This window comes from Hippoglossus stenolepis, chromosome 14, assembly GCF_022539355.2.
Source record: "Hippoglossus stenolepis isolate QCI-W04-F060 chromosome 14, HSTE1.2, whole genome shotgun sequence".
NCBI lineage: Eukaryota > Metazoa > Chordata > Actinopteri > Pleuronectiformes > Pleuronectidae > Hippoglossus > Hippoglossus stenolepis.
The window spans coordinates 17,907,255-17,935,172 of record NC_061496.1 but is presented as its reverse complement, the minus strand read 5'-3'; the positions used below and the strand labels follow the sequence as shown (position 1 = coordinate 17,935,172).

The 27,918-nt window shown below is 41.0% G+C and overlaps 1 protein-coding gene across 5 annotated transcripts in view; it reads right to left on the bottom strand.

Annotated features, from left to right (window-relative positions):
• Positions 1-22,609, bottom strand: part of tcf3b (transcription factor 3b) — a 28,551-nt gene extending 5,942 nt beyond the window's left edge. For 2 of the 5 annotated variants that reach the window (XM_047343036.1, XM_047343035.1), the window contains exons 1-17: positions 22,063-22,609; positions 18,939-19,035; positions 16,814-16,886; positions 11,456-11,529; positions 10,784-10,856; positions 10,161-10,201; positions 9,816-9,948; positions 9,062-9,108; positions 4,250-4,349; positions 4,050-4,150; positions 3,646-3,769; positions 3,407-3,465; positions 2,777-2,852; positions 2,165-2,226; positions 1,794-1,985; positions 476-587; positions 120-270 (exon numbers count right to left, since the gene is read on the bottom strand). In XM_047343036.1, coding sequence (XP_047198992.1) covers positions 120-270; positions 476-587; positions 1,794-1,985; positions 2,165-2,226; positions 2,777-2,852; positions 3,407-3,465; positions 3,646-3,769; positions 4,050-4,150; positions 4,250-4,349; positions 9,062-9,108; positions 9,816-9,948; positions 10,161-10,201; positions 10,784-10,856; positions 11,456-11,529; positions 16,814-16,886; positions 18,939-19,013 — 1,493 coding nt within the window. In that variant the 5' untranslated portion in view covers positions 19,014-19,035; positions 22,063-22,609. The remainder of the gene's footprint in view (positions 1-119; positions 271-475; positions 588-1,793; positions 1,986-2,164; positions 2,227-2,776; positions 2,853-3,406; positions 3,466-3,645; positions 3,770-4,049; positions 4,151-4,249; positions 4,350-9,061; positions 9,109-9,815; positions 9,949-10,160; positions 10,202-10,783; positions 10,857-11,455; positions 11,530-16,813; positions 16,887-18,938; positions 19,036-22,062) is intronic. The other 3 variants (XM_047343039.1, XM_047343037.1, XM_047343038.1) reach the window with 3 other exon arrangements.
• Between the last annotated feature and the right edge of the window lie 5,309 nt (positions 22,610-27,918).

The window sequence follows — 27,918 nt, the reverse complement described above, 5'->3', positions numbered from 1 at the left end:
AAAATTTCCACCTTTGGGAGATTAAATTATTTGCACTGGAATTTAACAGCATGATTCAGCGGTTTCTGATTAAAAGACGTAAAGAGTGAGAAATACTATGACGTAAATAATAACTTTACCTTGATCGAATACGTGCTAGCTTAGAGTCCTTCTTTTCATCGTCAGACTTGTCTGAAAGAGAGTTTTCATCATCCTCTCTGTCTTCTCTGTCTTCTCTCTTGATGTCTGAGCTGCTGGAGGAGTGTGTAGAGCGGGCCAGTCCAGGGAGACCTTAGGACAAAAAAAAGAAACGTGAGGATGCAATTCTATAACAAAAGTATTTCCATTTCAAGAAATTTACTTCATAACTTCCCCTTTTCTGGGGGGGATACTAGCAGAGGCACTAAACCAATCTTTAATTTCAGTACTATTATGAGACAAAAATGCTAAATACAACAGATGTTCTGCTAAGTAACAAGATGTTAGCCAAACTCACTGGTGAAGCCTTCTGGTTGACCGGCTGACGGTGTGGGTCCAGAGGCGTGGTGACCGTGCAGGAGAGTGCTGCTGGGAGGAAGACCTGTGGGCTCCTCATGCTTCCCCCCCTGCTAATGAAAGCAAAGAACAATGATTTGAATCTCACAGGCTCAGACACAGAAACACCACCAACAGGCTGCAAAGGTTCTATCAACCACAGAAATTGCTCCAACTTGGAGTAATCAAACAGAGCTGCTACAAAGACAAATTATGACATGGCTAATTAAAAACGTTATACATATTGTTTAACATTTGTGCAGATCTATGGCGGTTAATTCAGGGAAAATAATACATTTTAGAATATAGGACAGGATGGTGAATGTACCTTGTACGTTTGAAGGTCTTCTGCACAATTTAGGTTACCAACTACCAGTAGATGTGTTAGCAGGTGTTAGCGACCACCAGCAGATGTTAGGGGCATAACTTCAGTTGTGCACCTTAGCGTCATCAAGTGTTTTGGCCCTGTTATTAATGATACAGGCCGAACTTGAGTAAACGCTGAGGCTCAAAAGGTAAATCTGACTGGCTACTAGCTTGTATGGCAGAATATGAAAGCCATGAGGCCCGCTCAGTAGCTCAGACATAATCACCTCTATGCCTTTTTTAAACTAAACACTGTCCCCTTTTAGAACATGGGACAAGATGGAGAATATCCCTTGTATGCAGGGCTTGTCTCTGGATCCACAGATCTTTGAGCAGCCTGATGGTGGATGTTGCAGTGAAACCCCTGCAGCCAACCTCCACATGGCAAACTATTGCCTCAGCGCTCTGCCTCAAATCCTATTTTTGGCCAGCAGATGGCACAAATGAGTGTGTTAGACCTGGTTTTCCCTCATGAAAAAAGAATCCTACCAAAGCAATTTTGAATTATTTTATTTCATCGATTAAAATAGAAGGTTAATCTATTTTTAAAAAATGGTTGTACAACATAAAACTGCAATATAAAAGCAAGATGCCCCATCAGCCTATATTTCAGTCACATAAAAAAATCATGATGTATGTTTTGGTTCTTGTAAGCCATGTTACCAAAATTTTGTATTTCTTATTTTGATACCGGCACAGTATCTTAAACAAAGGATGACAGATATAATTACAGTACTTCCCATAACAAATCTGAATCTCTACTCAAACAGTGTAACCACAAATTCCTTGCAGAGAAGTTTCAATGCTCAGTATGTTTACAATAAAATTAAACATAAGCACAAATTTACACCTCCCCCCATAAGAAGTTGCTTTCAAACACATATGAAACTACTTGAGAAGAATGGGTGACTCACCATAGCAGGATGTCTGTTGCTGAGCGCAAGACTCGCATTGGGAAAAGCTAGGGAGAGGCCTCCGAGGCCCCCGTTGTGTACTGAAGACAGCAGGTTGTGCATGTCAGAGTGGGCGCCCTCTAAGCCAGGGCCCACAGCATGGCTACGCAGTACATGAATGGCCTCCTCCAGACGATCCTCCATTTTGTTCTGCTATATAAATACATGAGACATGCACTTAGATATTAACATAAATACAAGCTAGGGAAAGCTAATATAGACAGTTTAATTATGATTTAAACAAGGCATTTGTACTCTAGTGTGAGAGGAATATAATATAGCCACTTCATGTTTCCAAATAACTGAAGTAGCAGAAAAATGTCTGAACATACCAGTGCATGTGGTGGCCCATCATAGTTGGGTGTGGTTGGTCTTTGCCACTGTGACTGAGCTCCTGCAGAGAAAAATATTTGGATAGTGTTAAGTGTTAATGTAACTTCACACCAGATGAAGCAACAGACACGTTTCTGTGCTTAAGAACATTTAACATGCACAGGATTATTTTAGCTCCAAAAAGTTCACCTGATTCATTTGTGTGCAAAGCAAAAAAGGTCGCAATCAAACTGAACAAGCTAAATGATTTGGTCTGATGCAGGTATTCTGTGGCTGGAATTGAGATATTTTCCATAATTCATGGTTGTACGGGAGAGTTAAAAGTAGGAATAAGAGGATATAAACCACATGAACTCAGTTTACCTGCTTACTTAATACTGCTCAGGTTGACATGAATCTGAGATCATGTCAAGGTAGAACAGAACTGATGAGTAAAACTAAAATAAATAATGTAAGGATTTTTTTCCCCTTCATATTGCTGTTAAAGATGATGCATAACAGTGTGACTGGAGATGAATCCCTTAACCCCCCTAAAATTGTTTTACTTTTTAAATATAAGGAGTAATCATTTTGGCCTCATATTATCTGAATGCGTGCGAACTGAACTGTACCTGCTATTGCCTGAGGGGATCCAGGAGTAGACGGAGCTGAGGGGAAATTATTACTGTTGTGGTCCGATGGGTAAATCTGAAAGAAATGAATAAACAACTCAACGTAATGAACATTATTTAATATTCAATACTGTTTTAAAAACAACAAAAACACAGAAATGCATTTCAATGCAATCAAGTTGAAAAATGCAAACTACTGCGGGGCAATACGGAAGAAAATGTTACAATATTTTCTACTTTATACAATATATCATTAATATTATGATATACACAATTATTTTATTAGACTAAATCTTACTGGCAACCTGAAAATATTTAAAATACAGCATGGTATTATAGTTCAGCATAAATCAATTATTAGGTCTTTAAACGTTTTTTGTCACTGTTGGGATTTGTCTTCAAAATGTTTTCTAATGGACTTTCATTAGTTTTGTGTCAAACCATGAAAATACTAAATAATAATCCACTGATGGGATGTTTTTATTTGTTCTGTTCTTCACACAAATCTCCTGAAAACATTGCACTGTCACTTTGTCAGAGGAAAATAAAATCCCTGTTAAAACCGTTGTAATTGTTTTATTGCCCAGCACTAATTTACAAAACCAACAGCAAACAGAAAAAAGGACTCACTGAGGCAAGAGCCTTCCCAATCTCATCTCCTGAACTGCCAGCTGTGGTGCCTCGGTTGGCTGCAGAGACAAAATAAATAACGCGAGTCAGATGACCCGTTAATTTATTTTTGGGAGAAGGAAAAAAAAACACACACATTGTGTATATATATATATAAAATTACTATGGGAGTTGAATCAAGTGACAGATGCATCTCAAGACTTTCGTGTTATTATCAGTTTATTTCAAAAATCCCTTACACATGATGCCTTCTCCGTTGATGGTGGGTGGGTGGTTGTAAGTGGTGGGGGCCGAATGGAAGCCATTGACTTCGCTGCCGTGCAGAGGATAGTTCTGTGGGGACAGAGGCAGGGGGTGACGCTTCTGGAGAAAGGATACAAGCAGCTTCATAAGAACATACACCACTCAAAGAGGAAAAAAAATTTAATCAATCTCATGATGGAGTTTTAGGTTTAATTACTCCATATGTGTTAAGTATTAACAGATTAATAAAATAATATATCTCAGATGACATGGTTTATTGAAACTAAAATCTTGTCTTAATGTCAGTATGAGCAATAACAGAAGATATGCATAACTACAAAGAAAGCTAAACATGGAGGTGAAGTGGAAAAAAAATGAGACTGAGGCCGTTTCTACCCACCATCCTGTCCTGCGGGTTAATTGCGGAAAAGGAGCCCGGCTGTCCAATGTGAGGAGAGTTGCCCAGCATGGCAGAGTAGCCAGAAGATGACCAGGGGTCTTCTAAGAAAAGAGAAGACACATTTAAATAAATGAAAACAGCTTCACAAAATGGAATTACAGGGTGAAAATGATTTCAGTGAACATTTTTGTAAAGGTTACCTTGCATGTAGAAGGAGCCAGGGTAGACAGCTCCAGGCTTAGCACCAGGATATCCTCCATTGTCTCTGGTGTACTCGTCACCAGATGTGGAGGCATACACCTTAACAAACATGCAGACAGAATGCAGAATTAGTCCACAATTTCTACAATAATACACTTGAACATGGATATTTTACGTTTCTGGATAAATATCGATTTCCTGTGCAACCACAAGCATCATGAGAGAAGAGGAGTAATGTATCGATCCACCCTATAGAAAGGCACCAGCTTTAAGTGGCCACAAGATGGCAAGAGGGAGTCTGCCGGTGTTGTAGGCAGGCTGACTCCTCGCCTGTGGAGGAGAACGCAGCGGCCATGGCATGCTGGGCACAGCTACGGCTTGAATCCCAGTGCACAGTGAGCACTTCCTCTAGCTCCCAGGACCCCAGTGACATTGCACTGCTGGCCTGCAGCCCCTCCCTATACCACGCTCAGTATCAGCTCACACACATACCTTTCCGTGAGCCAACACACACACACACACACACACACACACACACACACACACACACACACACACACACACACACACACACACACACACACACACACACACACACACACACACACACACACACACACACACACACACACACACACACACACACACACACACATCTATATGGCTAGAAAATATGGAAATGGTCAACTCAGATCAAACTGGACATTTTATTGAAGCACCTTAAAAAGTCCAATCACACATCCGTTGTACATATTGCAGATAAAAATGGATGCTAGGCCTCTACTAGACACAGATTGAAAACAGACATGAGAAGCCTTCGGTTTCTTGACACCATCGGCTGCCACTCAGTCCGTCTTTTTCCTCTTCTACAGCACATGGCAGATAGAGGAAGAGAGAAAAGAGAATTGAGGCTACGCTGCAAAGAATGCTAATCCAGAGAAGGGATTTTTTTCTGTAATTTGATTTAACAGGGAGAAGTGGAAAGGGAATGGAGAGATGCACTTCTAATTACAGAGCCATCTGCCTGTTCCTGGACCACATCCAACTCCACAGGCAGCTGGGCTGAGGAGAGGGAGCGACGAGAGAGAGAGAGAGATGGGGGCTGGGATCCAGTCAGCAAGAGAGAGCAAGCGAGCGAGCGCGCGAGAGAGAGAGAAGAGAGAGAGAGAGAGAGAGAGATGGCGAGTGCTGTGGGTAGGGGCTGGTAAAGGGGCAAGGGGGAGGACTGAGGGGGGGAGAAATTAAGGCCCTGATGATTTATGAAATGGGTAGAGAGATAAGGGGTGTTGACGGGGGACAGGAGAAGGTAATCTAAATGACTTAAACAAAGCTTGATATGGCCAGGGGAGTGTGAAGGAAACAAGGGATTTAAAATGATCACGGTTAATTCAGGGGAAAACATGACGGAGATGGCTTCATTTAACAATAGGCTTTGAGTTGTTCTTTCACGGGGAACAATGTGGAGTGAATCCTGCTGCTCTAGATGGGAACAGAGAACAACACAATGACTGGTGCTGCTGGATAATTGTATTCTCAGAAAGAAAGGGGATTTCTAGGGTAAAATCCTCAACTAATAGGGGTTTAATGTAATTCAGGTTATGACCATGTAAAGGTCTCTACGCTAGAAAACACTGGTTGTGGCAAAGGGGTGGGGAGTAGATAAAGATTAACATCAAACTAACCTCAAAGCGCTTTATTCGACCACAAGGGTTTCGTGGTTAGTGTAGTAGACAACTAGGGGGCAGAGGAAGAGATGTTCCTCCATTTGTTGGATTGTTGCAGAGGAGACGGGGTGAAGGTTCACAGGGTTAAGGCGATGATCTTGTGTATGGACATTGGTGGGTTAGAGAAGTCAGACAGCTTCGGGGGAAAATGGTGAAAATGGCCTGTTCAGTGCCGCTGTTATTTGACCATTAGCTGATATACAGCATCTTGATTTAAGTGACAAAAGTAGATAAAGAGAAAAAGAAGAATGTGTTGAAGAGAAGAAGGAAGAGAAGGAGTGTGGGTGGGAGGACAGACCACAGGATCATCATCGGCAGTCATTAATCTGGGCTCAGACACGAGGCTAAGAGGCCTCACAAGCACCGCGCCTCACAACTGGGTCACTCACAGGGGGGAGGCCCACCCAGGCCATCATGTGGTGAGGCGTAGGCGGAGGGCTGGGTAAAATGGGGGTCTCACACACACACACACACACACACACACACCATTTGCACTAAAACCATGCGGCCATCGTTCACACTGCGGGGAATCACTCTGAGGTTCAGACAGTGAGAAAGCGACCAGACAGAGCATTCACACTCAATCTCTGTGAGGAAATCACCATGGCGAAGAGCGTCTACACGCAGAGGTTTCAGCAGCCACTTCCACACGACAACACCTAGGTCACAGAAAATACTTCACTTCATTAATGTACAAGAATTCAAGACATGGATTAAGCAGAGAGTTCAGAGTCCGAGCGTGATCCGTCTCTGACTATTAGTCGATCTGACATGAACCCTCCTAATCAATGCAGCCAGCTACTGTAGATGCATCTGTTCATCTTAAACCAAGATAGAGGCCGAACGCAGCACTACTAACACTTGACATCATTTCCTACTAGATAACACATCCATGGCTCTGTGATTTGGACCTAGTCAGCCACATAAATCCAGTGAATTTACTTCATCCATGCGTTAAAAATACATCAGCATGGGCATGAATCTATTTCCATGCTTCTGCTGGACAAATGTGCAGGTATTTGACCCAGCAAACCTTACAATTCTTTAACTTTGACATGTTCTCCACAAACACATGCTCATCTTGCTGACATCAAGGCACCGTACTGAAACCCAGATGCCACATGAGCGGAGATGCTAAGTGTCCATACCCACTTTATTTTTTGGGTCACTCTTGTCATCTGAGAACTACAAGTAGCGTGAGGATGGGGTTACAGAAAATGTTTGTGCAATGGAAGTATTTCCATGATTCAGTGACAGCTCAGGCAGCAGGACAGCGCTCTACTAGCAACAGCATCACAGGCAACTGCAGGGCAGGGTCCTTCTGACATGAAATATCATGTTTGCTGTCTCACAAAGCAACACATCAGCTGGTTCGGGGCCAGGAAGGAACCTGACTTTATATAACAAATATTAAGGAGGAGTTTTTGTTATGCTTTTGTCAGCTTCACCAATAAATTACATAGATTGTGGTGGCCCATCAATGTTTCACAATGAACAAAAAAAATATTAACATATCAGAATAAAAAAAGCACTTTATTATCAAGTGTTTTTCATTGTTGTGTAGGAATAGTCAAAATGGGCAAAATTATATTTCAATAAAAAATTTTTTTTCGATATTGTTAATTATCACGATGAATGTCAATTTGTAATAATAAAAAATAAAATTTAAGTTTTTTATGGGAAGAGAATGACAAACAGCAAAACATTTTGCAACTTAAGGAAGATCAATTATGTGTCGTACGTCCTCACTGTGTCCTCAACAGTCTATAAGCATTATATTAATATTGGATTTTTGTTATATTGCTATTGGTGACGATTCAATTTCTATAATTATTGATGTTTTAAGGCCTAGCCCTACTGTATCATTGTAGAGCTGTGCACAGTGCTCAATTGAACATATTGACAAAGGACCCATCAGTCATAGTCGAACTGACCATCAGGACGACCGGGAGAAACCCCGTCGCATTGGTGGCTAATACACCATCAAAACATCCAGGAAGTTTTTGTCATCTTCAGCAGGCAGGCAGAAATCGACCACACACTGACCCAGTGTTTATGGTCTTGGTCTTTCAGAGTGAACATGAGAGTTTGCATGCGTCCAGTCTGGGTTCACAGCTACTACTACAAAATCTCATTCTTTGAGAAACACTATTCAAATAAAGGAATCTGCCTCTGGGTCATTGAAGATCCACAGTTACTGAAACTGTACGGAAGGGAAAGCTGCTAATCAGCACACAGTCTTATCTAAAAAATATAATCTATAAATGGGCATGATGTGGACAACTGCAACCGTATTCAATTCTTTGTCACGTCACTTTACAGTAACAGTGGGACTCATTCAGTATAATCTCAAACATCCATCAGTGACTAGTGTTTCCAGCTATGTGTGGAACTGCCAACAACACACAAGCTGCATCAGCTGCTGGAAATTCTGGGCCCACTGACAAAATGTGACACTTGGTAGAGTAAATCAAACTATAGGATACTGCAAACTTCTTAGACCTTACATTTAGGTTCAATAGCACTTCAGGTTAATTCAGTTAAAATCCACTTGAATTTTAAGGAACAAACATCAGAAATAACATAATATTTAGTAACCGAAACCACAAAATGAATATTCAAAGAATCATTTGCTATTTAGCCAAATAGTCTTTACTTTCCCCTGTAATGATGTAAAATAGATAAAAGATTCAATAAGAGATTGGTAAAACTTAGGTCTCAAAAATCAAAGTATCGAAGAAGGCAAGTTACCAGACTTGACAAAGTAGCTCAAAATCCTATAAAAGTGCTTGTCTACATGACAACCAGACCCCAAACAGCACTTGACACCACTCGAGTATAGTGTAGGGACAACTACAGTGATGGTGTTTATTGGGACCTGAGTTGCCTGACTGTCAGCTTGTGGAGAGTTTGACTGAGGAGGAGATCTTTAGCCCTGTCTGTCACAGAGTAGCTCAAGCAGAGTGAGGAAAGCAGTGAGTGTGTGTCGGTGTGCAGCATGTGTGTGTATTGAGAGAGATAGGTAGAAACACAGAGACAGAGAGGACTGGCTGTGAGCTGTGAATGCGAGCATAAATAAGCACTCACCGAGGATGGCAAGCCGGGGGGTTTCCGAATCTTCTTTGGCTGGGTGTCTACATACGGGCAGACAGAGAACCAGTGAAAAAGTGAAAGAGAGAAACCAAAACACAAAAGGAGGACGTAGCAAAGACAATGTGTTTGCCAGTGTTATGTCAGTTCAGGTGCAGTTTCTTCATGCGCTCACTCTAATTTCAACTGCAAAATGAAAAACCGAAAAACAAGCTGCGGCAAGTGTATGTCAGCCTGAATGTGTACGTCAGTGTGAATGAAATGACGCTGTGCAATCATCTGTGCACAGCTTTGTTTTAAAAATGATTTGAAAAATGTAGACAAAAACATACAAAAAAATAAACAATGACATAAAATGAAATTTGCTATAATTTCATTAACAGCGGAGGTAAGAGTTAACAGTGCTTCTAAAACAGTTAATCCATTATTATTATTTATAGTCATACAATTAACAAACAACTCTTGTGATAATCAATTTATTATTAGAAATAATTTTTCAATAAAAATACCAATGATTTGTTCTTCTTAACCTTTTAAAATGGAATATTTGCTGCTATATTAATATGCCATAAAAACAAGAATCTTTGTATGTTGGACAATTTAAAAAAAAGCTCTGGGAACTTGTTATGAACATTTTGAACCTAACCATTAATCAAAACAAAGAAAATATACAGCAGATAATCAAGGAAGGCAAATGATGGAAAATTGTAAACAGACAAAGAACAATTCTTGTGTCTCAAGCCTATCTTACCTATGCCTCCCTCAGGCGGCCTTCTCCTGGGGTTGTTGGGGTATGATTGGTAAAACTGGGAGCCAGACTTAAGGCCAGAGGGGGACATGGCATCTGGGCTAGGCATCGCTATGTCACTGGGAGGAAAACCAGGCTAGACAAGACAGAGAGAGAGACAAGATTTACATACAGGGGCATGGGAAAACACAGCAGAAACAAACAACCTCTGTTCTAGGAAATGAAGACGGTTAATTCAAAGTGTTTAACGTGAAAAGAGAAGTGAAAAAGGAAGGCTTCCTTTACACTGACAAAAAATATGAATCATCTCTGACATAGGCATAGCTTTGTAGTGAATAGGTAACATACCTGGCTTCCAAAGGGAGGGTACGGTGGCCTCTCATTTTTACCTGTAAGATAAAAGTGAAGATTATTTATGCTAGTGAAACCCTGAGCTGTGTACACATATTAAGAGGCAATGATGTGTGCTCAAACAAACGAAAAGTAGGTTTTCTAAAGTACAAAAAGTCCAGAGATGATCTCCCCCTTTCCGTACGCTCAGCTGCATAAAGCTGCCTGCCAGACAAAACCCCAGGGAAGGTTTCTGCTTCAGTGCCCTAACATCCCCAACACTCAACGACTGAACGCAGGCACACACACACACACACACACACACACACACACACACACACACACACACACACACACACACACACACACACACACACACACACACACACACACACACACACACACACACACACACACAAATTCTGTAGTCATAACAAATTACGCAGAATTGTTGAATTGGCCATAATCAACATGTTTATTTTAAAACTGGAGTGAGACAAAGCAACATTTCCTTTGGCACTAAGAGGCAAATTCACCCAATTTATATACTCATCTTCCAAAAGTGCAAAACAAATTTTGCGTGGTGTTTTTACCACACAAGTCACTTGTTAAAAATTACTTGGGAGAAAAAATGAGCATACCTGCGATCCCTGAACTGATGAATGGAGAGGACAAGCCTTCATGCTCACTGTAGTGGGATCCTTCTCCATAGCCCTGCAGAAACCAAATACACCACAATGTGAGAAACCTTAGAAAGAACATACAGGCATTAAAACTGGGTAAATAATTTTACTAACAAAACGTAAATGACAACCCCTGTTTAAGGTCAAACCCAACTTGTTAGCATACCTACATGGCTTAGCAGTTTCCCTCCCTCTGCTTTTCTGTCTAACTAACAGGACCCATGCCAAACATATCTGCATCAGCTCTGGGGATTCAAACTGACTTTCTTAATTATCAACTTGTGGTAATCAAAGCCTGCTGCATCTATTTCACCCCCTGTTCCTTGTATTTACACAAGAGTTGTGCCAAGACAGTTACGGCGGATGTGAAGCTGCAATTACTGGTGGGCTTCCACAGAGGTTCTGGGCTACCAGAGCGCTTGCCAACGCGGGAACCTGAGCCAAGGTTATTAAGTATAAAGTAAAACTACCACTTCAAATCAAACATGGCACACTGCAGGAAAACAGCACAACGCTGTTGGGGGAGAGTTGATGTGTTCATCATGCAAGTGTGTGACAATATCATGGCATCTGGTGTTATTGCTTAGATCTCCAAACTTAAATTCATGCATGTGTGTATTTAGATCTTACCCGTCCTTGGCTGAAAGAGGGACTGTTCTGTTCTGCCGGGCCCCAAGACCCAGAGCCGCTACGCTCGTCTATTGCTGAAGAGAAAAAGACAGTGTTAAAATCGGCACGTAGGGACACAGGAAGCTGGTCTGATTAGATAGGATAAAATGATAAAGCAGTTTGGGGAAAAATGTAGGCAATCACCAAATAAGAACATATAGTTATTATCCTATGTGTCACTGCAGATATGTAGTAATACCCTGATGTTGGAGCCATATCAAGGAAACCTGTCACCACATCCTACTCTCAACATTTGATGTTCTTAAGTGGCCACAATGGGCCTGCACAATCCAGGAGAGAGCATCACTACTGATCAAAGACGCTGCTGTCGCATTCGAGATGCAATGCAACATTCGACCAGTTCTTGGGAAAGTAAAATACCACATAGCAAATGCTGCTCAGTTTAGCTATTAGTATTTATTGCGGACACTGAATAGCAGAAAATTAATCATTCACATCCCTAATGTCATCCAAGAGGATAAAATGTCATCAAAACCACACTCTGATTCCTCTCTGTCAATTTGACACAAACAAACTTGAAATAACGCACTATAAAAAAATGCTAAATCAAAACATGAATCACTGTGTTTTAGGTAAAGAAAGGGGCGATGTGTGTCACAAAGGAAAAATACAGCCAAAAGACTGGTGGAGCAGAAAACTCCAAAATACCCCCATCATCCCCTTCTCCCTGTCTTATGCACTAATGCTATCCAGGCTCTCTGGAGACACAGGGCTTAATTGCATGCTGATTTGCATAATTGTGCATATTAATGTGGTTTCCTTATGAATATTCATATTTCGTCTTTGATTTTTGCCTAATTAAAAAAATGTGTGTGAGAAAGCAATGAGCGGGTGGAAGGAGAATGCAAGGGGACGAGAGGGGGGAGGGAAAGAGAGCAGGAGAAAGAGGGAGGAAGGAACAAGAGTGAGAGGGGTCTGGGCGAGATCAGCCTGGCTGACGAGTGAGAATGAGTGATGAGACTAACAGAGCGGTGCAAGCACCTACACACGCTGCGACAGCCATGATCTATGGAGCTGATGCCGGTGGCATGGAGAATCAGGCGAGCAGGGAGGAGAGGGGACCTCAAAAAGATCGGCCTCGCTCGCTGTCACATCAGCCCCACTGAAAGGCCACGGCCATAATACAGCGCTTCACCACCATCAACCATGTCCAGTGGTACAGGACACTGGTGATGGGTTCTCTGCTAAATTAGGATGACAGACTTTATACAAAGACACTTAAGCCAAAGCTTGGTGCCAGGTGAGGTAATTCCAAATTAGCAAGATAAACATCCACTTCAGAGAGGAGACATCAGCAACAAGGTGGTTTGCTTGCAACTGATCTATGAATTATTTTAACGCAAACTAAATAAATTTGCTGCAGCTTTAACAAAAACATCTGATAAAGTACATGTATTTTCACATGAGCTAAACACAATAAATGCAGCAGAAAACACACTAAATCATACAGTATAACGGTCAACAATAAACTGCACTGAGTAGGCTTCCTAAGCTAACAAGTAGTCAGGAGCGCAAGTTCATAATCTTCACAGCTATTTTCAATACAACACTCATCCGCCTATGAAGCCTCCATTTGGCCAGCGGGGGTGCAGAGGATAGAGCGAAAGCGCGGCTGTGCAGGAGAAGTCTGACAACATTGTTTCACACTTACTGGAGTAATTAACTCGGAGGCAATTAAAACAAGGTGGAAAGCTGCTGAGGTGAAATGATGCTCCGCCAGACTAGAAGAGCCCGACAACAGAAGAAGGATATTTCTATTGTTGTTCCTCTCTCGTCATGTGTATTACCAAACAAACGGACAGTCACCACTGGCAAACAAAATGATAAAATAATGCAGTATGGTCTTATAAATGACCCACCATTCACTGCATGTTCTTAAAAACTTAAAAAAAGAACAAGCAAATTTACAGTTTGAATCAAAAACAAGATAAGTTCCATTTCAAGTGGGTCAGTGATACAGGACAGTAAAATATTTTTAGCGCTTTGTTTTAAACCAACCTTTTGTCCCTGACCTAAAAAGTTAGCTCTTCACACTTAAGGCGTCTCGCATTCTCAAAGACAAACTTCTAATTTTGTCCTTATTTTATCACTTTGTTAACTCAAGCTTTTTAAGAAACTTGAAAACTAAGTTAAAGTTTGTCTTTATAATCTTTCATGAAAGAAAAATAGAACTTAAAGCTACCATGCTACCACTATTGGATAATTAAATGCCTTTAATTAAAAGATTTAATACTTTCAAATGATTCTTATAAGAGCTGTTATTAATAATAGAGCATATCATTTGCTTGTTTTTTGCTGTTCATTATATCATATTGGCAGAAACAGAAAATAAGATTTCATTTTTTTCCCTTTCTTTAAAAACCAACTAAAAACTTTGAATTCTTTAACATTTAGTATCACAGAACACACTCAAATGTACTTTGGAATACAAATATTAGTGAATGATTTAAATAGTTTCCATGTGTTTACTGATACATTCTCCAATCGTTTGTGTCCAATTGTGAGGAAAAAACGTTGCTGTATGAAACTAAAATTAAAATAATCACTAAATGGTTACTGTGACCTGTCAGTATTTATAATTAGAGGACATCCAGGAGTGTTCATAAACACAGCATCATGCACGTGTTTACTAACAAATCTAATAGGAGAATTCATGCCTTTGTCCAACAATAGACAATTAAAAACTTAAACTGTATTTATGTGCTGCTCAGTTGTTGATACTTGCTGTGTCCATGATGGAGAGGAATTATTCTCCAGGAAGTGTTGAATTAGCAACTACTTAAATACACAAATCAGAAGCTGTAAAAGATGTGGTGTTGGAAAGAAAACAGGTTCTCTGGTCGTATATCACATACATCCAGATTTTGACATGGCTACTGAGAATGTACTTCCATTGAAAGTCACGAGGTAAGACAAATACTGACTCAAGTCCCAAAAAAATATTTATTTTCTGAGCCACAAAGCCTTCTCACGGCTGCAGGCTATGAAAACATCTAATTTTGTAGAAGAGGGAAATCACTCTCCTTTGAGATTTCCTCTTTCTTGGGGTCTTAGATTTTCTAACTGCAACCCACCAACACCCAGAAATATATGACCGTGTGCAGGGATACAATTCAGAGGGCAAAAGTCAAACACAACTAGTCAGCGAACCACTGGGTGCGACCACATGTGTAATTTCACTGTGTTTGTTGTGATCTCGGGGAAGTGAGCACGTTGTGTCCCGTGCATATGTGTGTTTGTGTGTAAAGGGGGGGTTGAAGACGTTGCCAGCAGCTGCAAAGGTGACAGAGGGGACGCCTGCCTGAAGGCTTGTGGGCTTGGCCAGCTCCCACCACACACCATCACACTCAGCCGCCCCTACTTCTCAAACCTCCCACACTTCTTGCCAATCCTCTCCTCTTTCCTCTCCCCTCCCCAAACACACACTCACACACACTGGCCACTGAGGAAGGGAGAAGGACGCTTAATGCAATTAGCACCCCTCTGAGTACTTTTGTGTTGATGAATAGAGGTGGTCTGGTGGTCCACTGGGCTGCCCACTGCCGTTCCCGCGCTGCTGAGTCCCTGAATATACAAGCTGCCTAGGTGACGTCATAGATGGACATTGTTCTTTAATGGTCATCATTTTTTATAATAAACTGATTTCCTGGCCTCTAGCCATACAGTGTTTCAATGAGTAGTGTGCAATGACTTCTGGGTCCCAAAATATAATCCTGTTAACAAACCCAGCCATTGTATAAAAATAAATAAATTCAAAAAATAATAAATCACATTCACTTTATTTGTCCAGTTTTCCTCCACAGATGTACGATATAAATTAGTTTTCTTCCCAATATATACAGAATATACTATGTACTACATTTATGATACCATACTAGTCTACAAGAAACTCCTGGGCTGGAATTCACCGATGTTAGCAATTCATCTACCAAGTGCTATTCGAGGGTACCTGCAGATCTCCCAAAGTTTAACATGCCAGCTTGAAGTATCGCATAAAAATGGGTGTCAATGACCAAGGGCCACACTTTAGGACACGAGCAGGGGGGAGGAATTAACTCCTCACTGCTTAGTAATTGCCTGCTGTAATAGAAACAAACAGAATCCTGCCTTCCACAGGCTGATCCCTATTCAACAAGCTCTCTCTTCCACTCTGGCCACTCACTGCATGCTGGGCCAGTTTAAGAGGCTGTGAGCTGGGGGTGAGGGACATTGTCTCGGACTCAAGCCATTTCCTGCAGATCAGTGGGGGTAAGAGCCCTGTGCCGTGTTGGGGGAGGAGTGTTTTACACTTCAGGGTGGGGGAGTTGTTTCAAGTCCATAAGCCCCCTTTTTTGTCTTTGTTCCTTAGTGGCCAAGTTCTCACTCTGGGGAACACTGGGGAGTGTGACTCGATTTCACACGCCAGGTTGGCAGGGTGACAGGAACCAAAGTAATCCAACTTACTAATAACATTCAGGAAAAGAAGAAAGCTAACCCAGAGGCTTCAGGTGTTTAAGGGGGGGTTAAACGGCAGCAAATCGGAACTTCGAAACAGCGAAATAAAGCTAATCTCGAGGAAGAGGTTGTTAAACTCAAATCCATTTAGATGTATTAATAAAGCAGAGTTTAGATTTTTCATTAAAATAATATTCTGGGCCTCGAAAGATTTAAAGCCATAGTCCATTTTCTCCATGTCCCAGAGACGTGTCAATGCTACATTCAGGAAAGTTAAGGGGCCAAAAGCAGTTATTAAAAAGGATTCAGTTTTCTACATAGATAACAATCAAGGAATCACAACATAAAAGGCCAGAACCACACCTCAGCACGTTGCTAAATGGTCATATATTCAAAAACTACTCACATCACTCAATCTCTGTACACAATCAGTTCAGGATATAAGTACAAGCACAACTGTTCCATCTGCTTTGAGCACCACACATAAAATTTACATCTATAACAAGGTGGTGCAAGATCTCGAAACATGAGTATTGAAGTGAAACTGAAACATGTGAAATACCACCGGGGTTATGCGGGAAACTTTTTTGTGAGTTGACCTTTAAAAGAACTTGCTTTACTCCATCAGCTGTAAACTGAAAACATGTTTATTGGTTGACTAAAAATCATAGATTTCTTCATATTTAATTAGTATATGGTTGCTAGGCCAAAACTTACATGTAGCCACAGCAATATCACTTATAACCACACGTAGTTATAAGTGAAGTTAAAAAAGGGGGGGAAACAACATTTGCCAAGACATACAGGATATACAAATCCGTCTGAAATTGAGTCTAGGTCTGTACTTTGAGGTGAGAAACTTACCTGATCCACCAAACTGACTGCTGGCAAGTGTCATTGTCCTGTTCTTCCCATTGGCTACTGGAGGCGCGAACATCTACAAGACAAAAGAGGAAAGATACTGTAACGAGTAAATCAAAGGACGACACACTTCACACATTGTATTTCCACCATGAACATCACATACACTTGTATAGCTGTAAAGGTTTTTTTCCTCAAGGCACTTCAGTTGAAAGGGAGATATTAACTATTCCTTGATTGGTTAAATGGTTGATTTAACCATGGACGACTTTGATTCAACAGGAAGAATGCTATCAAAGACTATCAAGCTACATTAATCCTCAAATCATTATTTGCAAATTAATGCATTTAAAAACACTTTCTTGGTTTTATTTTTTTAAAATACAGATGAAAGTTTTTGCCCCTGAAAAATACAGCATTTTGAAGTTAAAGCTTTGAGACATGAAACCAGAAGTATAAAGTAATTTAACTTCTAAACCACTGACGATGAGCCCATGAGCTTAGTCAGCGAGCCACTGTGGGCTTTACCATGAGGCTATGGTGTGGTCTAAGTATCTGCTGAGTGGGATCTTTCAGTGACATGCTCTACGGTTCAAAGCAAACCTTTTTGTAATTGGGATACCATAAAACAATCTGACAGTACCACGTATGATCTTAAAAAACATTTACAAAAAAAAAAAAAACAGGGTATGTTCTAAAGCACTACAAAATAAGAATGACTTGGAAACCAACTTTGTTTCCACTACATTTGATCACAGATCTCTCCGACATGTTTGGCTTTATTCAAGGTCTGTGTCTAACGTGCATTTTGTGACCAGCCAGCAAATAAACAAAGGAGTAAATTTGTTTGTACAATGTTTGACGGTTCCTCACCCACATTACAAATGTCATATTTTGACAAAAACATCTGCTGATACAAACTGGCAGCTGGTCAATCTGAGCTTTTCTAACACAGACCCAACTGACTAATGAGAACCTCCCGTAAACCCCCTTCACAACAAGAACAAGTGTTTTTTCCTTTATGGGGGGAAATTTCTTTTAAATAACAGTGCTGTGGTGTAGAATAGGACTATAACTATCCGTACAAGTCAAAATAGTGTCACAGAAGAGAGCTATATTAAAAAATGCACATCAATGCATTTCCAAAAATCACTAAAACAAAGCTACCCCCGATATTCTGTAGTTTAAAAACCCCTGTGACTCTAGCAATGATATGAACACTTCAGTATTCGTCAGATGCCGGAGCTACAGTTCGGAATTACCTATTTTATCCCATATATTATAAATACATATATAATATAAATTTTCTACAGCATGCAATTTAGCTTTTCCGTCTCTACATTTTCATAAAGGAGAAGAAATGCCTACTTTGTTCCTTTTGGTTTATAAGATGTTTGTGTTAGCATAAAGCTCAAAAAAGGGCTTCATGGCAAAATGAAAAACAGGTAAATAAAAGAACAGAAAACCTCTATCCACTTTGTAGATAATGTCTGGAGGAAACCTCTGACAGCATCCCTGAAAATATTTTCCTTACAACTAAAAATACGACAACGAAACGTAGAAGCTGTCTGCTCAGCACAGTTCATACATCATGTTACCCCCCCGCCTCACCCTCCGATTCTGTTAACAAGACAAATAGAGGTGAAATTATTCCCAACATCTCATGCAGTCATTCCTGATTTCTCTAGTTGTGTTTTACCGTGGGTACCAGTTGGTTTCAGAAAGGTTCAACTTCCTTGTTGCTGTATCTCTGCATCACCTACATAATTGAGTAACCTACATTTAAAATGTGAATCATTTTCACCATTCAACCTGAGGTATAGCAATATTCTTCAAAAGAAATTGGCACTAGCTCTGTGTGCCAAGAATGAGGGATGGAAATATCCCCAGCTGACATAACCTGTTGTTAAAAAAAAAAAAAAGGTTTGAAGTTAGATGTTGCTGATTTAGAGAAATTAAGCTTCCCACTGAAATTCTTTCCACGCCCCTTTCCCCAATTCTCCAGACCTCCAACTTTCTTCTGCTCCCACCCAGACCTGTATCGCATTCTTTAAAGCTCTTTCTCCCAGTGCCACCCACCTACCACTGCCACCCCGAACCACCCAAGACTGCTCTCCCACTCTCTTACCGCACTGAAATCCAGGAGGTCGTTGAGTTCCTTGTCAGTTCCCACTGCAGCCATTCTTTGCTGCTGTTCGTTCATACCCTTCAGTCTCTAATAAACCCTATGAGAGAAATTTGCAGATACAGGGTTTTAATGGCACTAGCAAGCACAAAGAGAAGTTACATGTAGTTTTTTAAAAAAAAAACAGGGGGATGATGGTAATGAATGATTTGAACTACTCTAGCTTTGCCATCACAAATCTTATATTAACCCATGTGATAATGCATATTGGCAAGTTACTCTCCCTAAAGATACTGGTGCTGGGGTGCACTTTGTCAGCAGTTTTCTTTAACAAAAAGCAACTCTCTCTCTGCCATTATATCTAATGTATTCTATTATTAATTTAAAGATGAGACTATATCCTAGTGAAAGCAAATCTTGTATACCTGTAAAGTAAAAAATATGAGAACCAGTGACCGTCTATTGAGTCTCGGTTGGCCGCAACCCACGGCTCAAATTACAAACACGCTGAACCACGGACCGACGAGGGAAAACACAACCTACATTTTAGGCAGGTCTACTAAAAAAATGCTAATTTCTCCAAGACACCGCCTTCACATGCAGGCAGCACAAGAGACACTGCCATGAAATGATGAATACTCTGCCTTTAGTCAAATCACTACCAAGTAATGACTTCAAGTAAAAGAAAATCGTCTTTCATTTTACGCAACCCTGGCAAATAACACAACCATATGTCGATCATTGCTACATAAAAGAGAATGTGATACATTTACAATTACAGACATAATTAGGACTATTGTTAGCCCAAGGAAATAGGGGTGAAAGGCAGAGCTAATGACTATATGCAAACACGTCATTACCAAATTACCATATGTCAACTCAGAAAGAACCTTGTCAAATGACACAGTGAGCATGAATACTGGATTTACTCTGTTTTGCATTCCAACGCAAGCCTGAGGCCGCTCTCTGATGCTGAGCGGTGGTTCTGCAAGCCTCACCGGGAACTAGTGGTAAGGGGAGCGAGTGGAGAAACAGAGGCACTTGGACACCAACAGGTGGTGTGCTTTTACAGCCTCTTTTGTGACACAGAACTATCATAAATAGATGCAATGAGGGGAAAAAAATAAAGCAAAAGAAAAAAGATGGATATCGCAGACGAAATGCAAGTTTAACAATGTTATCAAAGAAAACGCAGAAGATTTGAATTTATATAAAGAAATAATATCAATCTTGTACCACTTGAACACAAAACAGACAAAAGTATTCAATTCATTAAATCTTTTTCTGTGTGTATGAAATCAACACTGTTCACTTCTTGCTCTTTATAGTGACAGACAAAGAGTGCAGCCCAACTCCAGTGAACCCAGGCGAGCAGAACTAATTTAACCTTGAGACAAGGGAAGGAAGTGAACACACAACACATCGCCCCAAGTGTAAATAGGCTAGGAACATGGCTGTCAATGCTTTTCCAAACTTCTGGATAGGCCGGGCAACGAAAGACTTGAAGACAAAACTTTACATTCCTAAATATCTTTAAGCAACTGGGGCAAACGGAGCAGAGCACATGGAGGGGCTTAATGTAACAAAATGGCATCTTCAGCTACTGCTGGATCAATATTTGAAGCAAGCAGATTAGGGGTCTTTGTCACCCCACACAAGGCAGAGGAGGCAGGTCATTCTTCACTAAAGAGCCTAGTGAAACAAACCACTCGCTTAAACAAACGCCGTAAGTATATAATAAAAAACTTCAATATTTACAATAAATCTATCAGGGCAAACAGCTCAAAATTTGTTTACCACTTAAATTTTTGTTTTTGTTTTGGACCATGAGTCAGTTTTTGGCCATGGCTTTCAAAACACAGCAGTGAGCCAAATCAAGTTTTTTTACACCATGTAATTGTGTGTGTGTTTTTTTTTTTAACAATTCAGTGCCAATGTGTTTTGCTTTTTTTGCTGCCACCTGCCAAAACAAATGTTAACATAAGAGCAAAGTAAACAACTATAACATGCTGTTTATGTCAATGCTATTACTACTGGAGGAACAACGTACCAAAACAGAAAAGCCACATTCAACTGTTGATTCAAAACACAGCGGCTGTTAACATTTAGTGCCAGGAAACGTTATTATTTAAAAAAAAAAAATGACAATAATAATAATAAACACTTTTTTTGGGGTCAAGCGGTTTAGAACAATGACAATAAACATGTAGGGCACCACAGGATGTAGGGCTGCACATTATTTGATCATCTCCGCTAGGCCACGTCCAGGGCCAGGCTGACTGCTGACAACTAACCCATTCACCATTTATGTGTCCCCCCCCCCAAACTATGTTGACATCACCCTCACATCTAATTAAAAACAAAAACCCCTGTCTTCCCGGTGAGAACCCGAAAAAAAAATTAAAATGCGCGTAGAAACAAGCGCAACAAGGGGCCGTGAGAGGTTTTGAGAATTAAAAAAGCGAAATATTGCTGCAAACTTCAGGCAACAAAAACACCGAGTCCTCTTTTCCTCCACATATTGAGGTTCAAGTCGAGCAGTGAGGGGAGTTGAGTGGTGGAGACGGTGGGGGTGGGAGCAGGAGGAATTTCCTGCCAAATGTGTAATAAAATAAAGTCTAGCTGGTGGTCAGACACTTGCACAGAGGAATGTTTAAAGGGCGAGCAAACGGCCTCTTTTAATGGAAAAGTTTGTTTCGCGAAAATACGCGCAGGGCCCCACCAACACAAAGTTTAGCTAAAATGCTCGGCGGCGTTAAAAGACTTCATATTTCCACACACGCAGGCTAAAGCTAGCTGCGGAGACACACGGTGGAAAAAAACAAAATGAGGCTCGTTAGCAGAGGAGAAACATTTGGAGGGGTCTTTTCTTTTTAAATGCAGGACAAAGGAGTAATTGCCTCCTCTCCGTGGTCGATGCGGACACCATCACACACTTAGCTCGCCACCTCAAACCAGACACAAAAAAAAAAAAAACTTAACATCCCCCGCTTTAACCACACATTCCCGAAAAACTTTTCGAAAAATCGAGAGGCGTCGAGAAGAAAAAAAATGAGGTGCCAATGAAGCCCGGGTCGAATTCATGCAAGTTCCCCCCGAAACGTGAAGTGAAAGAGTGTGTTTTTACCTCTCCGCTCCGAGTGTCTGGTATCCAACAGTAAAAAGAAAAGAGACTCGCAGGAGGAAAAACATAAAACTTCAAGAGAATCTCGACCTCAGCGCATGAAACGCATTGGAGCACAGTGGACAGTCTTCCTTTTGTCCCGGGGAGCCTGCTCTGCACCGCGCGCACACGTGTTTGCTTCAATGTAACAAGTCAGTGTGCAAACAAATCTATTATAGTAACTAATGTCGCGTCTTCCTTTTTTGTTGTTACAACTGAGATGATTTCATTCTTCTCGTAGACATCTTCACCACCTCCGTCCACATTGTCAGACGCAACGGCGTATCCCTCCGCACAAATGCGAGGGCCTCTACGCCAGCGGTGTCCGATTTCAAACGCCTACGAGAGAAGGGCTGTTTCTACAGGGAACGGGCCGCGGCTTCCACGTCCACCGACGACCCACACGACGGGAGCGTCTAGCACCGAGGACCGGTTCGGGGTTCCGGCTCCGGAGTCGGCGAAATGCGGGAGCGCTGCGAGGACTAGGTCGCGCGGCGGAAGGCTATCGTAAGAAAGTTACCTGCGATTACACAGCAGCAGCTTGACGAGATGGCACGATAAATGCGAAGGCGCCCGGCCAATGGGCGCGCGAGTAGGGTTGATTGACAGCAGCGGCAGCCAGCGAGCGGCCGGAAGTCAGAGGAATTCCCGCCTTCTTCCTGACGCTCACTTTCCCTGTGTGCTGAGGGAGGCTGGCTGAGGGGCTCCAACATGCCCGCTGACATCATTTTATCACTGTGGTTGCTGTGTCCTCCGCTCTGCTTTCTCCTAAAAACAATGTACTCAACACACGGCGTGAAAATCATTCAGATTTCTTTACAATTAAAACTACATTGACGAATGTAAGTTCCATTTAATTAATTTTATTCCCATTATGTTAATGCTACTGAAACATTTTTAAGTAAGATTCATTACAAGCTATTACCTGCTAATAGCTACAGTAGCTATTACTTCTACAACTGTTAGCTGAGTGCTTTTAATGTTTTTTTAAATTATTATAATATCAACCTCCCGATATGTGTGTTATTATAAGAATGGACTCGCCTATTTTGCTTGTTGTTGTTAGGTCTTTTATTTATATGTTTAAACTCTGCATTCAGGCTACATACACATAAGATGGTCTGGTTCAAAATTCATATTGTGTCCAGCTGACTATACTAAAAAATGATCATAATTTGTCGCGTTATATCTCAATTCATCAATTATTTGGCTCTTCTATGTAATGTTGGGGGATTGTTTTTGAAAAATACTATTATAATTTACCAAAGACACCTAAATTCCCCCTGGGATCAATAAAGTATCTAAATATCTATCCATCTATCTATAATGAAAAGAGAAAAATATTTAACAATTAAAAAAAATAATCTAATTAGAGTTATCTATTGTGTCAATATAACTTGTTAACTTTAATTTGACCAGACATAATTGATTTCTGTGTTTCCAAGTGAAGTATATTTTTCGCTTTTATTCAGTGTACTAAATATCATAATCATAACCCGAAGGGCCTATTCAGTGTCAAAGAAAAACATCAAAGCCTTACAATAAAGTAGCTGGAATCAGACAAAAACTGGCACATTTGCTTGAAAACTAATTCAAAAAATGTCAGATTAACCAAATAGTCACAATAAATTTCCTATCGATCGATTAGTCAGATAATTATCCAATCTTTCTTGTTTCTGCTCTACTTCCACATGGCCAGTCTTTTTCACGAATGAGGTGATAAACATAAGACCAACGCACCCCTAGAAACTGCTTGTAACTGCCTGCTCCGGAGCAGAGTGGAGAGCAGGAGAGTGTAGGATCACAGAGTGAGTGGGGGTGGGGGGTGGAGGGGTTAGTTCAGAGAAAACAGTTCAGACAGGGTGGGCATATCATCATCAACCGCTTTTTATCTGTAAGTGTTGAAACAAAACCACTGCTTTATAATAGAAAATAAATAATAGATTAATATTTAAAATCAACTGCCATTCAGTCACCATGATGAAGCGGATGATACTGATAATGATGAAGACCTGGTTTGTAATGGAATACGTTTAGCTGACCCTGATGTCTGTACCTCCTGTGTTTTCCGCCTTTTATTCAATGCACGCTCCTCGTATGTGAAGCCACACAATAACCACTCCACTGAAAAGTATATGTAGGTGTTAAACAGCTGTTGTCTGTAACCTGAGGACAAACCTCGTCACAGAAGAGGGAAGTTAAGATGACCCCCTCTTTGTTTCCTATCTACAACCTTCAAACTTACCATGTTATATATGCTTACCTTCTACACACACATATATATATATCATTTTAGAGAGGAAGAAAACAAAACAAAAACAACAGAAATCTTTCCTCAGCCTCTTAGCATAGAGTTATCACTGTCAGGCACTACAAAGGCTATGATGACTCAAGTATCCTTTGAGTCACTATAGTGGGCCGGATGCCCATGTCTTGGGTGTGAGCTGTATAACAAAATAACGACATGACAAATGCAAATCCTGCATAGCTTCCTGGTGTTATTATACCACCCTAATGCCCCAAACTGTCTATTAGCATAGAGGTTACCAAATGGAAGGGGTTTTGCTGTCAATAGGACATATAGGTAAATAATCCATTGGGTGTCCCCAGGGTAAAGGAAAAGCCTCGGCACAGAACATTAATTAGTGTCATGGACCGTCTTAGGAATGTAATGGGGTTACTGCTTGGAACAAATTCACATATGGGCCATAAATACCTTCACAAACAAACCATGTGCACGTCCACATTTGGTTGCACATATGCAAACGTACAGGTACTCACATAAGCAGATAAAATGAAAAGACAGCCATAGCATAAAAAAAAGAAAATAATCACAACTATCGAAGAAAGGGCATCTTGAGTAATTCATCTAATACCTATTTGGAATCCTGTCATTAAGGAATGTATTCATCAAAAGATTAGATTTGAACAGATGGAAGCATCTGCTTGGCAAAATGAATTTTCTAGTGAGGCAGAGAAAATCTCTCATATTCTTGCTTTTTCCAGTAGACGTTGGGCCTTGAGTAAGAAGAGTGCTTTTGTCAGTATTAGCAATGAGGCTTGTAAGCCCTCCAAGTAGTTTGTAGTAACAGCTGGGTCTGACATGGAGAGCATGTACAAGGGCAGCCAGGATGAAGAGAGGGAGGGGGCGGCCGAAAAAGAATCATAATAAAAAAAACAAACATATATAACGCTGGTCTTAATGAACACAGAGGGCACCTAATGCTAACACTGAGTTAAAGAGGAATGAGTTACAGCTGAAGGCAGAGGATGTGTTTTAAAGCATCATCCTCTTGGACTTTATTGACATCACACCTATAATTCTTTTTTACAAGCAAATTTAGGTGGTGCCACTTTCTCATTGGAGCCTAGGCCAAAATCTGCTTGTTAAACAATCCAATTAAAATGCATGAAATAAGTGATATTTAAAGCTATACTTCTATAAATGCTGTTGTCCACTATTCTTTAAATGAATACACACTCACACACTCTAATTTAAGAGACAGCGGCCACTAAAAGCTCAGTTTTTACACTAAAATTATATTTCATTATCCCATTTCAATAATGCTGATCCAACACATGGTAACCTCAAAGCTAGCGGCGTCATTATACAGGAAAACATGTCATCTATAATCTCAAAATACGTTCGCAGCACAATGGACGTGTTAAAGGCCGGACAGGGAGGGACGCTGTCACACATGCCCTCGATGATTCCTTCCAGCCATTCCCGCCTTCATACGTGTAATTAACGACAGATGCACATGGAAAATTAGCATATGTTTGGCACATTGGTGCTAATCGGTCATATATCTGTGCATATTAATGAAATATTTATCTACGTACACATATTTGGAAATTACATAAATATAGTGAGGAATAACAGTCTGTAATAATGTGTGCTAATTACGTGTTTGTCTTTGGATTCTTTTTTGTTTAGTCCACAATGCTTTGAAGACAAACAATAAAGAGGCCGATCCCACGTCACAGTGTAGATACATTACATGTGTTACCTTTGATTCAAGCTTTTTAGCTGTGTAGCCTCCACAGTCTGTGTTTTAGTGTTTGTTACCAACCTCAATGCTCACATGTTACACACATTTATCCCTCATTGCCACCCTGCTCATATGAAGCCAGTCATGCAAGCCAAACCACATCACCAGGTTATATCACACACACACACACACACACACACACACACACACACACACACACACACACACACACACACACACACACAGGATGATAAGCCCGTAAACATTGCATAGGCAGCACACATAATGCACACAGAGCTCACTGGTGAGGCAAGCTGCTCACCTCGCTCCACACTGAGCGCCTCACAGCCTGTAATAGTAGAGGCTTAGGTTTGGGTGGGGGAAGGGCAGAGGTGCACAGGTTTCTGATCAGACAAGAAAACTAGGCCAAGACCAACAATCCCTCTCCCTGAACAGCCCCGGCTCCCCAGTAAACGCCACAACTTTGTTACAGGGCTGTGACAATCACCAGTGAGTCTGCCATTAATGGTGGAGCGACGGAGTGATTTTGAGCCACAACACGTGTATTTTAGAGGCATAACAGCTTCTCATAGCCAGGCTATGATTCATGCTTCCTTGCCCCTTTGGAAGCTATCCTCCAATAAGAGTTAGAGGCTGGGGGTAGGAGCGGATAGATTGATAGTGTTGGCTGAGTGCCCATGCTCCTAGTCTATCTGTGCTGAAGGGGAGGAGACGGGGGAATCTATCTGTTGTGCTCTCTGTGCTCATGATAAACTGACTCTCGTCAAGCTTCTTCCCTCTATTACAGCTCGCCTGGCCGAAAACTCTCGCTGACTTCCAACATGTTAAACAACAATAAAAATGTGTGGAGAGCGGAGAGGGTGATTTAAATAGGGCATAATCCACAAGGTTACGTTGTACCCGCTTCCAGGGATATATAGCTGGAACCGAGGGATTGTTTGGAGGAGTGAGGACAGCATTATCTTCCTGAAGTATTCAAAACAGACAAACTTCAGAAAAAAGGGACACAAAGAACCCAGATTTCACTCCTTCAGAAATGGGACCATCATCAGCACAAAGTCTGTCTCCCTTATCCGGAATCTGTAATTCCCACAGAGCTCCACAGTGAGAAAGAAAATGAGTTTGAGGGATTGTCCATGACATTAATCCTCCCAAACACTACACTTCCACACAGGATCCAATACAGACAGACAAACACAAAGCAAATCAACAATCTATTTACAAAAGGAAAAACTAAATCAACAATCCCTTTGGCTTCTGTCTGCTCTCATTTGACAATGGCTTTCCTGCACGCTGCCTTCCTCTGTTCTTTCTGCTGATTTTTATGGGACCCCTCCCTGCCATCTTGGATTCCCATTATTGTGCAGTTGCATGGGTGCCCCTGCACTGCCACCCACGCTTCAGGTACAGGGAACAAAAAAAAAAAACACACACCAGATTCCTGTTTACAAAACTGGGCAATTGAGAAACCCACCGGCCGGCTGCACAGCTGAGTGAAAAAGAGCAGATATGAGGCTGCAGCGGTGGTTTGATCCGGAGCTGTTATTTGTTTTAGAGAGATGAATAGGAAGGTGAGAGGTACAAAGAAGCAGAGACTGAGAGTGACGCAGGCAGACGGAGATAGTGCCAAGTCGAGAGGAGTATTCCTACCAGAGTCCAAAATATATAAATAAATAAATCTCTGTCTCCAATCTGAAAATAATAGAGTAGTCATATATTGAGGGGGAGGTGTGCAAAAAGTCACATGATAACAATCAGATCAGAGGCTGAATTGACTCTAAATCAATTGAAGTAGGCATGTCAGGGC